The following is a 14564-nucleotide window of genomic DNA, read 5'->3' on the forward strand; positions in this document are numbered from 1 at the left end:
GTCAATATTAATTCGAAGGGAATATCTTGATTATATATCTGCTAGCCTGTTACACTGATCAATCTAGAACGGATGACGCAAACTATGCTCGCTAAATGCCAAAGCAAAACCACGAAAGGGAAAGCGAAATAGATGGAGAAATACTTCTAGAACGACGCACAAAAGAACGTTGATGCTGGATGTAGACCAATGAAATGCGAAGACACTCAATAAGGCAACTGCTTCCTCCTTCCCAGCTTCTGCGGCGGCGGGAGCAAAAAGCGCTGTGTTGTATTGTCCCCAGCCGTGCTGTTGGTCTTGCTGTTCGCACCGCTAGCTGACACGGACTCAGCTCGCATTTGTGCCTGTGCTTGATCCAGAATCTCCGTTAGGGTCGTGTTGGGTCGCTGCTCAGCAGGGTATGGAGATGGATTGAGGGTCGGTGTGTTCGAGAATACACCAGGGGGCGTGTAGACGCGGATACTCTCCGTGCTGGGCTGGCGACTTGGTTGGCGCTGACGAGGCGGTGTCACAGGTAATGAGAGAATAGCTGGAACTGGCGGCACAGCGGGTATATCATCGTCTGGGACAGCAGGCGCGTGTTGGGCCTTCGGGGACGCGCTGAAGAGGCTCTTTACGCGGGACCTGCTACGCGAGAGGACGGAGCGGGAGTCATCAGAGCTGCGCTTGGAGTTTCTCCCCAGCAAGAAGTCTGTGCGGAACGAGCTCTCATCGGAGGGGATCGGATCGGATATGCCGATTAGGGTTCCTGTGGACTTGCGGAAGGTGTTTTGCGCCACCTTTTCTCCTGGTGGCAGGTTGTTTCGCCGTTGGCGCCGGATGCAGACTGTGACGAGGAGGGCGGCTACGGCGCCGAAGACAGTGCCAGGGAAGAAGCCTGCTAGGACAGCGTTGGTTGGGAATCCGGGACAGGAATATTCGGCTTCTGCTGCGGATAGATTGTTGCTTGATGCGGTTGAATACTGAGATAGCGTGGGGCTTGGTACTGCAGTACTGGGGTTTGATTCTTCCGTCACTGTTGACAGGTCATCTGCAATGGTGAGTGGAGAATCGGTTGTTGTTCTAGTAGTTGTGGACGATTCAGTGGCCGACTGTGTTGGGGATGCTGTGAGTGACGCCGTGGACGGTTCTGTGGACTCTGACGTTGACTCTGACAAATACTTGGTTGATGGCTCTATCGATGATTCCAATGTAGCTACAGAGGCGGAAGTAGTCGTACTCCTTGTAGAACTGGCAGATGAAGACGAAGATGCTGTATCGTCCATGGCGCAGAAGCTGCCTTGACAAGTATATCCGAACGGACAGCACGCATTCCCGCACGTAGGCAAGTCGTCGTCCAGTCGAGTGGTTTTGATAACATTGTCTGGATGAAGGCTTGCGTCTTGCTTTGCCACGTCGCAGGTGATGGGCTGGATATAGGTACAGTCCTGACCTTTTGGACAACAGATAACCGAGCCTCCACTGTCCAAACTGATGCAGGTCGATGAAGAGGGACAACAGAAGTTATCCGGCAAGCCACCGCCGGTACATTTCTGCGATGAGCCGGAGCAGCTGCTTGCTCGTTTGGGATGTAGTAGCCCGCGGTGCGTGGATGCATTTGCAGTCAATATTGTCAGCAGCATCACGATCGATTGCCTCACAGAGACACGGTGCGTAAGAGACCTGGTCATTGTCTGGGAGTCCCGGTCGAAGCTGATAGCTGTTGGCAGATAGTAAATATTATGAAATTAGGCGAGGAAATATGCTTTCCAGAGCAATCCAGGTATATTTTTGAAAGAACTGCAACAATGAACTGAACTGGATTAAAAGGAAGAAGCATCACACGAGAGAAACAAATGGGCCAAATGCTTTTATCGGGGAGCGTTAGGTATTTGTCGCCCAAGAATGCCTCTTGCATCACGGTACAGAAACATCCCACGACCAGGCTCCGGTAGGCGCCGTAGTCTTAGAATAGAGACAGCAGATGGAGCTCATAGTTGCTGGTCTAATAGCATCAAGTGAACAAGCGCCGGGTAGATGGGGCTATGGGGTGAGCCATCATGGGCCCACACAGTGTCGTGGTGCGACAGATCAACAAGGCGCGTAGGGAGATGAACTGCCTGCAGTGGAAGGAAGTATGGAGGTTGACTCTTGAGAGACGTAAATAATCCTGGAGGGCTGTCAGGAACAGAGGCAATCTCCGCCCAATGATTGGCTCCCGTTGGCGCCCGGTTACCTCAGCCGCGCCAAACCCAATTGGGAACCAGCGAGGAAATTCTGCCGATGGCAGTCGAGAAAGCTGCGAACTGGACCGTCGGACGGATTCCTTGCGGCTTTCACTCCATATACCCTATCACCATGCTCAATCGAATCTTCCGGCCGCAGGCTTCGCTGCGGGCTGCCTCCGCCTTCTCTCAGGTGAGCCGCCATTCCCCAATCCGCCCCTTCTACAACACAAAGTAGCTAACATGTCGCGCGTTAGAAACCCATCTCCGCCGCTCTCCCACGCTTCCAGACTCGAACATTGCATAATGTACCCAGCTTAGTACACAACCCATACTTCAGGGAACATGGCGTTCCGGAATTCTTGACTCCAGAGGCATACGACTTCGCCTGGACACAATATCAGGGTCTCATGATTGATAAACTCAACTTGATGACTCAGGGTAAGCCCACCTCGGACAGCCGATACGGCGGCATACCCTCAGGCGTGGCAGGAGATACAAATCGGACAGCATAGAAGCTGACACCTTTCGCAGACACCGTCGATGCGGGCATGAGTCCCGCAGACTTGGTGATCAAGTACTCCCGTCGTCCGGAGATGGCCTCCGTGTTCAACTATGCCTCAATGGCCCACAACAACCACTTTTTCTTCAGCTGCCTTGTGAGCATTAGCCTTACCATACCGGTCGTAACTTTCTAACAGAACTCTTCCAGTCCCCAACCAAAACCGAAATCCCCGAGAAGTTCGCCAACGAGATCACCAAATCATGCTCCTCCGTCGAATCCCTCAAGCTCGACTTCCTCGCAACCGCAAACGCCATGTTCGGCCCGGGTTTCGTCTGGCTCGCCAAGAACATCGAGCGCGACGGCATGCTGCACATCTTTTGCACCTACAACGCCGGCTCCCCCTACCCGGCCGCTCACGCCCGCCGCCAGCCCGTCGACATGGCCACGCACCCACTCGATTCTGCCCTCGGTAATACGTACGCCGGCGCGTTTGGTACACACTCGTCCAACCAGAAGAACTATGCTCCGGGCGCTGCCGACGTTGAACCCATTCTGTGTGTCAACACGTGGGAGCACGCGTGGATGATGGACTACGGTATCGGGGGCAAGGCGGCGTACCTGGAGCGCTGGTGGGACCGGATCAACTGGGATGTTGTTGTTGAGAACTACGAATCCGTTAGCGGAAGGACTCCCCGGGCTTCAAGCAGCGTCTACGACAAAATTAGAACGAATTAGGCACCAGGCGGGTGTTTGTTCTAGAAATTCTAGAAATTGTATTATATACCTGGTCAGCATTATTCATCTAATGTACAGCGATATCGCGTAGAGCTATAAAAACAAACCAGTTCGCCTTGCATGTCTATCATATAATACATCTATACCACCCATCTATACCTAGCCGTGCCCATATACCGAAAAATCACCGTCCATGCACCTCCCGAATTCTCTTCTCAAACGCCTCAATCATAATCCGCGCCATCTGCCCCTCCACCGCACTCATCATACTCACATACAACTGATTCTTAAATTCAAACCGAATCTCCAGTTTAACCGTGGTGCTCGCCTCAGCCTCAGGAACCAATTCCCACCGCGTACTCAAATATTCAAAGATCCCCTCATCCGCGCCCGGAAACCCCGCAAGGCTAGCCAACGCCCCTAACCCGGACGCCTCTTTCTTCGGTGCTTGCTGAACAAACCGCTCGCCACTCCTCGCCTCAACAACCCATCTCGCGCGGTCACAGTCAACCTTTGATGTGAACGTCTCGCTGAGAGGCCCGTATCCGACTGTTAGGTATGCCTGGCTCGGAAGACCTGTTTCGGAGTCACGTGCTGTGACGGTTGAGGCCGTGAGGAAGGGCAGGAATTGCTCGTAGGATTCGACGGAGGAGATAACGTTGAAGAGGGGTTCCGGCTTGTAGGGGAGTGTTCGGGAGGCGGTTAGGATGCGGGCTTTGTCGTGCCCATTGTTGTTGTTGTTGTTGTTGCCATTGTTGGATGATTGAGGGGGGGAGGGGATAAATGAGGAAAGGAAGGTTCGTTTTTGGTCTCGGCGGTGGAATTGCGGCGAGAGGTTTTGGAAGAAACGAAGTTGTTGCGATTGCGATTGCGATTGCGATTGCGCGGTGGGAGTATTATAGATGATGCGGCATCGTGCGAGTTCGGGGCGGATGGTGGAGGGCCCCGGGACGTGGGAGAGGGCACGCGGTGCGAAGAGGCGGTTCATCATGAGAAGGGTGTAAGAAGGATGGTTCACTAGTGGTTATTCCCTTATCATTTGCTGGCTGCGAAGCATATCGAGAATCTTGGAGATGATGTTCTGGAATTGTTCTCGAATGTTTAGTCAGCTGGTGCATAATTCTAGATGCATATACTCCGGGTAAGGGACGTACTACTCCGTACAGGGAACATTAATTAGTTGCCCCCTAGGACAGAATCATTATACTTGTTTGGTGTGGTTGCGACTATGTGTATAAAGCTAGCATATATTATGGAAGCACTTATCTCGGCGGTTGTTTGCTTCTATTCTTACTATTTCCGTAGACCATTTACGGAGAAGGGTTGAAACAAATAGATGTGAAAGTCCCTGACTATGGGTATAAGTTATGATCAGCTGATAGCAAGCTTCAACGCCAGTATAAAAGAGAATGGTTTCAAGTGGTCGCACTCGTGCCAAATTCAATGCCCATACCACGACTCATCGCCGTTCATCACATGGTTTGGTCGATTCTGGATATGTTGGTCCCAGAGTTGCTACAGCGGTTAGATATACCATCAAGGCAAAGATTATGCATAAACGTACCCAATCAATGTTGGCAGGCGTATCAAGCATCTCCCCTATCACGTCCAGCGATGCGTATTGCGTGTCTATGGTAGGTATAGGCTCTGGCGCCATGTTGGCAGATACAGAGAACAACGGGTTTTCTAATGTTCCTGCATCTAGACTGGGCCAAGCATCGTATGGTGGCGGCTCTATAGCTTGATTAGCATAATATACATATGTAAGGCGGAGTGGCTCACCATTGATTACTTCGGTAGGTTGAGTGACTGTCGTTGTAATTGGTACATTGGTCTTCGGCGGCGGTATGGTGTGCAGACCGCGCTTAATCCTCCCGAGCATGACGGTTAATGCTGCGTGTGCCTTCTGAGCATCGGCGGATTGCTTTCGTAGGTCGTGCAGTATCTGATGGGAGTTCTCAAGAGTTGATATTAGTTCCTCCCGGTCTTTGGTAACGACGGCCACGTCGTCGTTTGGCATCACCTTGGCCATTGTAGCGTGACTATAAGACAGTTCCATGCAAAGAATCATAGCCGCAAGCAGGTAGTCTGTATATTGGATCGAGTTGGGAAATAATCTGTTCCTGTACATGAGCCCACCAGGTTGGATCTCACGGTACAAATCTGTATGAACACGAAGAATCTGTTTCGCGGCTGTAATGCACACCACGCGCGAGTACGCGTACCGCATGTTCGTATGCACTTCGCCCAAGTACCTTCGATGAAGCACGCAGCGAGCCTTTTGATATACATTTGCAAGAGTGAACCGCTGGAAGATCAACTCCGGAGGATCTGCAATGCACTGGTTGATTGGCCGAATGTGGTATGCTTGAGGCTTAAGACTGTTTGCTTCTTCCAACTGTCTGTCGACTTCCAAGGTCTCTTCGTAGGTTACAGGTCTCCGCGAGAATGCCATATCCAGAATTTTCCCGAAGACAAACATTATACGCGATTTGGCAATGACGTACGTTGATGTAGTAATTTCGTTCATCGGCCGAGACGGAGGCAGTTGCAGCGAGTTTTCGTTGAAATCCTCATCCATCAGGTTCCGTGGCAGCTCCGTGTCAAACTGCCAGTCTTGTAACGTCCGTGGCACGCCGACCTCAAAAGAGAGCAACGCATCAAGTTGACAGAGAAATACCCATGTGCGTCTTCGCATCTCTCCGTCAAATGCAGATATAGCCGGAAACTGTGATGGATCACGGTGGTAACCACTCCGCATTGCCAACTTGATTGTAATCCCTAGTAGGAAAGGGACTCCTGTTTCCACGTCATGCTTCTTGTAGAACTCGCTCATAGTATAAAGGAACAGTGCTTCAACTTTGTACCGCCCTGCAGCAATGTAGTTGGACTGGACAAGACACTGGGCACTCCTCTTTCTGAAGATGCTGGCGATTTCACCGTAGTCCCCAGCTAAACCGTGTATCGGGTCTCCGGTCCGTTGATAAAACATAGTGCTCAATGTCATGATTGCATACAGCATTCCGAGCCATGGCAGTGAAACGTCTTGTGGGTTCGACCAGAATTTGTTGTACTATAGAACATTAACCGGCCATTCAAGACATGCGAAGGCGCAGTGTTGGACATACCTCTTTTTGAAACATAGGAATGTGAAGGATGGCTGGAACATCTTAGCATGCACAAATTGTCAAAGAGCGGGAATACTTACTGACAATTGGTTCTTTGGAGATCAGATAATAGGAAACCAGCCTGTCTGTGATTTGTCGAACCGGCATATCAGATAATAGCTCCTCCTTGCTCGTCGGCCTGCTTATTCCAAACCAGATAGTGGGTTCTTTGCCACTTGAACTATCATCGTCGATAACTTCTTCATCATCCGACAGATCAGTGTTTTCCTGTAATGACTGCTTGAACTCGTTTATCTGACAGTGCGTTAGTGGAGATTGGTGGGAGTGTCAACTGGGAACTTACCTCTTCAAGAATGGCCTTCCAGTGTGCGCTGTAGATATAGTTGGTCACGGTATCTTTTACCAACAGCTTTCCATCCCCGCCAGAAGGAGAATCTTCCCTTTCAGGTGACGTTCCCTCAAGTTTCGGCGGCGAAGGGGGCGTTAGCACCACCTGCCCTCTAGCAGACAGCTCAGACGCTTGTAACGGATATGAGGGAGAAGACTCTTGGTTGTGAGGGTCTTCCTGCTTCTTCTGCTGTGCAAAAGACATAATCAAGTTCTCGAGATGCTGTAAGCGGTCTTGGACATGCGTCGGGCTGGCCCGGCCATGGGATGACCTTCCTCGAGGCCCGCGGCCGACAAAAGTACATGAGTTGCCCTCTCCTCTCTTCAAGCAATTGGTGCAAGGGTGTGTGCGACAACATTTCAATCTGTAAGGCTGATCAGTAATCGCATCTCAAACATTTGAGGCGGACTGTGATGAACACACTTGCGACTTCGGCAGGCTGTGCAAGATAGCTGTACTCTCGTTCTCTTTCTGTCTTTTGACATGTGAGCGGTGTCAGTGGGTTGAAGGTCGGCCATCTCAGCGTGCTCGGATGGGACGCGGAGTACTTGAATGAACTAGGCAAATAATAACAGATGCAACTCCGGAGTTCGGAATATCCAGGTACGATCTGAGATCTGGGATAGATTTCCGATGAGGAGAAAGCAATGTCGGTCATGAGGTCAAGTTGTGTTGGACGTCAGCCACTGTCAGGTCGGACTTCTTGTTTTATCTCCGTCGCTAAACCCCGTATGTACTGGTCCGGAACTTTATCACAACGTCCAGAGTTTTGACAGGCATACTTCTAAGACTAAGGTTATAGATTTCATGTCCATATTGAGGTTTGGACGCTATCGAATTCATTTCTATATATCTAGAGCTTCGCACGGTAAGCCGAGCGAATGTAATCTAGTCCTGGTGGCCCATCATAGATCTGCTGCTCCACAACCCGGGTGTTGACCTGCCACAAGGTCAGTAATTATAAGACAGCGAGGAAGAAAAGGGAAATGCTTACATGGTGAGGTCCCAATTGTTCTACGCGCTCGCAGCCAAGCAAGCGCATGGTTGTGGCTGTCTCATCGGCCAGAACTAGATACAGTCAGTAATTTCCAATCGATACGAAGCGCAGGAGCCATACTCTGTAAGGTGCGCTTGACACCCTCGACGCCGCCAGCTCCCAGACCCCATAGAGCGGGTCTTCCAATTCCCACAGCTTTCGCACCAAGGCAAAGAGCCTTCACTACATCGGTTCCACGTCGAATTCCACCGTCAACCCAAACCTCAAGCTTGTCAAAGACCTCGGGGCAATATTTCCGGATTTCTAGCAAAGTATGCACCGCTGGGGGCGCAGTATCAAGAGCTCGTCCGCCGTGGTTTGAAAGAATGATACCCTTGATTTGCGGGCCGTGGAGTGATGCGATATATGCGTCTTCGTGCGTCTGGAGGCCCTTGAGAATAATAGGTAGATCGGTATGCTTTTGCAGCCAAGGTAGAGTATCTCTCCAAGTGAGTGTCGGGTCTGTTCCCTGGAAAAGCTGCCTCCCGACGCCGCTCTCCCCTTGGCCAGCACCGGCTGCAGCGTTGCCACGCTCATCATCTTCTCGTTTACCAGGAACCGGTGCGTCGAGAGTGAGAACTACAAACTTAATTGCCTTGAGCTTGTTGATGCGCGCCAGCTGGATCTCACTCTTCTTACGATCCGTCTGCACATACAGTTGCCATCCGAAAATCTGATCGGGAGCGGCATTTTCAACAATCTGTTCCGGAGTCATAGAGGCATTGTTCGAGATGATCTGCATCGCACCAAAGCTGCGACAGGCTTCTGCTATCCCCGCCTCACCGGCCGGGTTACCAAGACGTGCCATGGCTGCGGGAGAAACGAAGATCGGTATGCCTAGTTTGTATCCGAGGGCCGAAATATCTAAATCGCATTTAGAACAGTCGAGGAATACCCGCGGTCGAAGCGTAATTGATCGATAGACGTCTGTGTTGAAGTGTTTCGTGATCTTGTCGTCGGATGCGGAATAGTAGTACGCCCACGCCTTTTTGCTGACTTTTTCGGTGGCCAATTTCTCGATATCGTCCATGTTTAGAAGTGCCTCCATGGGCACATCCTCTTCCTTCTTTTTCTTCTCCTCTTGCGACTGAGTAGCATCGGCCTTTGGCTTCGGTAACGTCGCAGTATCCACCGTCCCTAGGAAAGCCTCTGGCTTGAGGTTCTCCTCTAAAATCCCTGGGGGGTGAATGGGATCATATTCTTCGGTGGCATCCTGGCCCGAAAGCTTGAGAATGATTTTGGAGCCACCAGGGTGCTCCGAGAGAAAATCGGTCACCTGCCCGGGTAAATCGTTAGCAATTTAGCACTGTTCGGGGACGCTGCATGCGATGGAGACACGCACATCATATACTTTCCCATATAGAATCACCCAGCAACTATCTTTAGTATTGTGTTTTGCGACTGCGGTAGAGTTAACAGCAGTCGCGCATGAGGATTGTCAATGTAGAACCTACCCTCGGCCGCATCGAACACCTTGCTCATCTTCGCCAACCACGATCGTTCCAGCGATTGGGTAGAATGAAGGAAGAGAAACAAGGAAGAGAGTTGTGTAAAAGAGAAAAAAGCCAGGCCGACCTGTCGTTGGAGTCGGTCTGATCAGCCCTGGCCTCTTTTCGCTCCGCGCCCAAGCACGGGGTATTTTCGCCCGAGCACCCCCATCAAGGCTCGGACCCATCTCCGACGGTTGCTGCGGTCTGGATAAGATGTGGGGAAGTCCAACCAAAGATGGGGGCGGCAAATGTTGCTCTATCAGGCAATCTCGATAGCCGACAGTGCGAGGAATTGATAATGTGGCAGCATGATTGGTGGGAAAACTGATCTTAAGAAGAGTACAGATGCCGGCCCAATAAGAAGCGTGGCTCGCCAGGAGGAATTCCGCAATGAGGTCAGAGCTCTGATGGATGGAGAGTCTTTGATGGAGTATGCTCTTTACTCAGCTTTTTCGAAGACTGAAAGCACGAATCTGACTACTCCAAAGGTGCGATTTTTGGCTGTCGCAGGTGGTTGTGTCTTGTCTATCTATGCTTAGCGCGAGTCAATGAGCTAACAATGCTTTTTCGTCGTCCACGTGAGCGATGCAGCTCTAGCTAGCTAAACTCGCTTCCTGCGCGACCACTTAACCATCGTCATCATCTCACCCTGATGACTTAGTGAGATCAAGGATCCCGCAAAGACTGTTATCTCCGCGACCTGCGTACTCGAATGCACTGAGGCACTTCCCAGCCCACCATGTTTGAGGTAAGCTTCTCCACCTGGAGCAGTCGTGTTACTACTCATGTACTGTACCATGCCAGCCGATCCCTGTCACCTGTTTAAAACCTGTGACATAAAGCTAAGGCTGCCAGCGTCGCGCGGCAGATCGATATCGCCTACGGATGCACCGTGCCCGTACAGTGGCGTTGACGAACGATGAGATCGTGGAAGTGCGGGCGGCACAACGGACCTTCGAAGGCGCCTATATCCGAACAGCCCTCTCTCAGTTCTCGTTTTCCCTTGTGGTTCTCAAGATTTTCACAAACGAGTTCTACAGCACTGGGGCATTATTCGCCGTCTACGGTACAGGGGTACTTATAATCGGCCTTTTCCGACGGCAGCAGGGCAATCGACAGTTCTTCTCCGAGGTAGGGAATGACGGAGTTCAACGCCACAAGTTCAGGACAAGCGGAAATGCGGTGGTCATCTTGACTGCCTTGAGTATCGCCGCTTACGCCACGCTCATCGCCTTGACACTTCGGCTGGACAGGTAGGCCCGATTTACCTGGGCTTGCGTGGCTGAAGGAATGTACACGAGCATCACGGCAATTTCTTTCTAGATGCCGGCATGTATTCCCAGCAGGAGCGTGACTGCCAAGCGCCAAGCATCCCGCAGCATGCGATAGCTATGGGCCCCTTACCCACGTCAACAACGGTCATACTTGAGAAGTCGGAGGCTCGGAGCGGGACAAGGCGATGATGACCCTTGATTCGGAGATCATGAGACTGTCCACAGGGCCGGTGCCAAGAATCAGGAGCATATTCCGATGGTAGTGAAACCACACAACTCGGCGGATAGACTGCGCGTTACACCAAAGTAGTTCGGATGACAACGCCTCACTGTAGGCCATAAGGCGGCGGCTTCCGAGCTCTAAAGGCGCAAAACTCGCTCAGCCTTAATCGCATCCCCCGGGCGACAGGGTTTGATGCTCGATACGGAACATGGTTCGATGTCGCATCAGCCAGCGGACGTGGGCCAATGGGCATTGGATGGAGGCGAAACCACAGGAAACAGCGTACAAGCGAACGGGCTTTACTCCGGAATAGTGAGATCTCGAGGGTCATTGCTTGGCAGACCAGGTTCCTGGTGTAGTTGAACTGGATTGTGGCATATACCAGCTTATCGTAGTGCACCCTTACTTGGGCCAAGCATTCTGTATCCGCTGTGTGGCCATCAGGGGACCAGAGCCAAGCCAATAACTTTTTTTGTGATCTACAGTACATGGTAGAACCCAGAACATCCTCAAAGTTGGGGCAGTAAAAAATAGCATGGAGTAAGATAGCCGATGGATACGGAGTATGAGGTGTGGACCTGGCACACACTACTTAAGCAGTCCCTCGTCTCGAGCGCATCACAATTGCTTAGGCTTGACATCATCGCAGTTAATCCGGCTCACCTGCTGTTTATTAACAGTGAAAGCGACCTTTAGCACAAAGAGACATCAACTGATACCCTGCAATATCACCTGCTATATACCGGACCTATAATATTGTCTCCTGTCCGCAGGTGTTTAAGTTGTTGGCAGTAAGAGCCTGTTGTGTTCACAGTTCTGTGATCCGGGTTGACTCATCCACCCACCACGAGCTCCCCTCTTCCTGATTGCAAAGTCTTGCCTCCCTTTATTATTCACTACCTGCTAAACTGTGCACTCCAGCTTGTTAGGCACTTTTGATCCTGCAGTTGGCTGCGTTGTTAAAGCTTTCTGCTCCCAGCCGGGAATTTTTTCTTTTTTCCAGTCGTGACTCGTCCTACCTTAACACACATATTGGCTGCAAATCCCTGCGCCACTCGCGGGGAATGGCCCAACATACTGACATTGCCCGCTCTGCGATCATGACGAGTGCTTCCAGTTCCCCCGACCATTCTCGCAATTCCAGCTCCAGCAAGAACGTGAACGGTACTGCGTCCAACGGCAAGCCGAAAACTGATAAGGATGCCAATTTGATGCCCCCTCCGAAGACTGTTGCCGGAAGAGCGCTAGGGAATGACCTGCATTCCGATTCCCACAAGCATTCGCGGCCATCCAGGGATGGTGTCGGATTCGCCCTAACAGACACTCCGATTTCTACCGCACCTTCGTCTCCACAGTTGTAAGTCATATTCTACCCCGTTGGCTGGTTTCTGTTTTGTCTGCAGTGTTTTTGTTTTGTGTCCAGAGCTTGTTCGCGGTCTAGAATCGCTCTTTGTGCTATTCCTGTGTGCCTGACGCTCATTGTATGTCGGGATATTCTCAGCACTTGTGGACCCCTATTGCATATACTATTATACCTTATCGTATCCCTTGCAGTTTTACTCCATTGCCTTGCTATCATTTCTTTGTTATCTTACCGGCATCTTATCTGACAAATCTAATCGTCGACAGTGTCGCTTCAAGTCAGGCTTCGACACCAAGCCGTGTCCGTGCGACCACCCTTGATATCCCCGGCCTTACCAAATCTAAAGTCTCGCCTGATGGACGAATTGCTCAACGGGACCTCGGCGCCAAGCTGGTCATCGTCATGGTCGGCCTGCCTGCCCGAGGCAAGAGCTATGTCACGAAGAAACTCGCTCGTTACCTGAACTGGCTTCAACATGATACCGAGATTTTCAACGTCGGAGAGCGTCGCCGTGTGGCTGCGGGGAAGTCGCCGGCTGCACCTCACAGGAATAGTTCTGTTCAGCAGGAACTTGTTGACTCTGTACGGCGTCTCAGTGTTAGTGTCGGTGGGATGACCTCTGCGCAGAATGAAACGGTTCCTGCGCCACAGAATGATTCCCCTCCTGAGCTCAACGCTCTACCACCTCCTGTTGTCCCTCCTACTAAGATTCTAGTCAATGGAAAGGAAGCGGATGGTCCCATCGTTGTTCCTGCGAGCGAACTCCCACCTCAAGATCAGCAAAAGATCGTCGAGGCGTCTCCGGAACCAATGGACCAGTCTGCAAACTTCTTCGATCCAAAGAACCAAAAGGCTCTGAAGCTGAGAGAGCAAGTGGCATTGGAGACGCTGGACGAACTGCTGGACTACGTTTTGGAAGAAGGTGGCAGTGTGGGTATTCTGGACGCGACCAATAGTACACTGGAGCGCCGCAAGGCCATTATGGACCACGTTCGCAAGCGTGCTGGCCCAGAGCTTGGGGTTCTTTTCCTCGAGAGCAGTTGCGAGGACCCCGTGCTTCTGGAAGCGAATATGCGCTTGAAGCTGTCCGGACCGGATTACAGGGATCAGGATCCTGTTAAGGCTCTCGAAGATTTCAAGAAGCGTGTCGCCTTGTATGAAAAGTCCTACTTCCCCCTTGGGGACTATGAGGAGTCGTTAAACATGCCGTACATCCGCATGATTGACGTTGGTCGCAAAATCGTCTCACATCAAACCCACGGTTTCCTTTCCTCCCAGGTGGTATACTACTTACTCAACTTCAACCTCTCGCCGCGACAGATATGGATTACTAGACATGGCGAGAGCAAAGACAACCAGGCCGGGCGTATTGGTGGTGACTCCGCACTCAGCGAGAATGGCCATCGGTACGCCGAGGCTCTCACGCGGTTCATCAATGAAAAGCGAAAGGAGTGGGAGTTAAATCAGAGGCAAAAGGACATGATGTCGCAAATGCCACCCCGTGCTGGAGACAGTACGCCCCCAAACCCCTCGTATATCCCTCGAGATCGACCACGAAACTTCTGTGTTTGGAGCTCGATGATGCAGCGCACAGTCCAGACCGTCGAACATTTCAACGAAGATGACTACGATGTCAAGCAGATGAAGATGCTCGATGAGCTCTACGCAGGCGAAATGGAAGGCTTGACGTACGATCAGATCCGCAAGAAATTTCCCGACGAGTACGCAACCCGCAAGAAGAACAAGCTGTACTACCGCTATCCCGGCCCTGGTGGCGAGGGATATCTGGACGTCATCAACAGACTTCGAACCGTCATCATCGAAATGGAGCGAATGACCGACCATGTGCTTCTTGTCACTCATCGCTCCGTCGCACGTGTTCTCCTGGCCTACTTCCGCGGTCTAAAACGGGACGAAGTTGCCGATCTAGACGTGCCTTTGGGGATGTTGTATATGTTGGAGCCTAAGCCTTACGGAGTGGAGTTCAAGGCCTACCGTTATAGTGCGGAGAGAGACACCTTTGACTATATCCCCGATTTTCAACTCTCACAAGCAACTCATCCTTAGAGCTATCTATCGGTAGCGGTTGTTAGACTTATACGCACCGCATCTCTGAGACATCTCTGTTTTCTTCACGACACGCTTATGACTTATGGCGGTATTGTTCGATTTTCCCTCTCCTCTTCTTGTCGTGTCTTCACTGCTCAGGCGCTGGATG

At 51.4% G+C, this 14564-nt stretch overlaps 7 protein-coding genes across 7 annotated transcripts; 3 read left to right on the forward strand and 4 right to left on the reverse strand.

The window, feature by feature from the left end:
* Window positions 1–206: 206 nt before the first annotated feature.
* On the reverse strand, window positions 207–1265 carry DSM5745_08890 (uncharacterized protein; the record flags this gene model as incomplete). Its single annotated transcript, XM_026750906.1, has 1 exon — window positions 207–1265. One exon carries the CDS (start codon window positions 1263–1265, stop codon window positions 207–209), a length of 1059 nt encoding a protein of 352 aa, XP_026600919.1.
* A 1072-nt stretch (window positions 1266–2337) lies between these two features.
* On the forward strand, window positions 2338–3444 carry sod4 (mitochondrial 37S ribosomal protein mS42; the record flags this gene model as incomplete). The annotated part of the gene is made up of 4 exons (XM_026750907.1): window positions 2338–2397; window positions 2462–2645; window positions 2739–2863; window positions 2917–3444. The coding sequence occupies 4 exons, from the start codon at window positions 2338–2340 to the stop codon at window positions 3442–3444; spliced, it is 897 nt and encodes a 298-aa protein (XP_026600920.1).
* A 184-nt stretch (window positions 3445–3628) lies between these two features.
* DSM5745_08892 (ubiquinone-binding COQ10-like protein) lies at window positions 3629–4432 on the reverse strand (the record flags this gene model as incomplete). The annotated part of the gene is made up of 1 exon (XM_026750908.1): window positions 3629–4432. One exon carries the CDS (start codon window positions 4430–4432, stop codon window positions 3629–3631), a length of 804 nt encoding a protein of 267 aa, XP_026600921.1.
* A 452-nt stretch (window positions 4433–4884) lies between these two features.
* Window positions 4885–7164, reverse strand: DSM5745_08893 (putative C6 transcription factor; the record flags this gene model as incomplete). The annotated part of the gene is made up of 6 exons (XM_026750909.1): window positions 4885–4959; window positions 5009–5178; window positions 5227–6517; window positions 6573–6604; window positions 6653–6866; window positions 6916–7164. The coding sequence occupies 6 exons, from the start codon at window positions 7162–7164 to the stop codon at window positions 4885–4887; spliced, it is 2031 nt and encodes a 676-aa protein (XP_026600922.1).
* Window positions 7165–7813: 649 nt separating this feature from the next.
* DSM5745_08894 (FMN-dependent alpha-hydroxy acid dehydrogenase) lies at window positions 7814–9478 on the reverse strand (the record flags this gene model as incomplete). Its single annotated transcript, XM_026750910.1, has 5 exons — window positions 7814–7900; window positions 7955–8028; window positions 8078–9272; window positions 9339–9397; window positions 9451–9478. 5 exons carry the CDS (start codon window positions 9476–9478, stop codon window positions 7814–7816), a joined length of 1443 nt encoding a protein of 480 aa, XP_026600923.1.
* A 747-nt stretch (window positions 9479–10225) lies between these two features.
* DSM5745_08895 (uncharacterized protein) lies at window positions 10226–10743 on the forward strand (the record flags this gene model as incomplete). The annotated part of the gene is made up of 2 exons (XM_026750911.1): window positions 10226–10234; window positions 10342–10743. The coding sequence occupies 2 exons, from the start codon at window positions 10226–10228 to the stop codon at window positions 10741–10743; spliced, it is 411 nt and encodes a 136-aa protein (XP_026600924.1).
* Window positions 10744–12083: 1340 nt separating this feature from the next.
* DSM5745_08896 (6-phosphofructo-2-kinase PFK26) lies at window positions 12084–14413 on the forward strand (the record flags this gene model as incomplete). Its single annotated transcript, XM_026750912.1, has 2 exons — window positions 12084–12340; window positions 12613–14413. 2 exons carry the CDS (start codon window positions 12084–12086, stop codon window positions 14411–14413), a joined length of 2058 nt encoding a protein of 685 aa, XP_026600925.1.
* Window positions 14414–14564: the final 151 nt, after the last annotated feature.

This window comes from Aspergillus mulundensis (assembly GCF_003369625.1).
Source record: "Aspergillus mulundensis strain DSM 5745 chromosome Unknown scaffold_10, whole genome shotgun sequence".
NCBI classification, from domain to species: domain Eukaryota; kingdom Fungi; phylum Ascomycota; class Eurotiomycetes; order Eurotiales; family Aspergillaceae; genus Aspergillus; species Aspergillus mulundensis.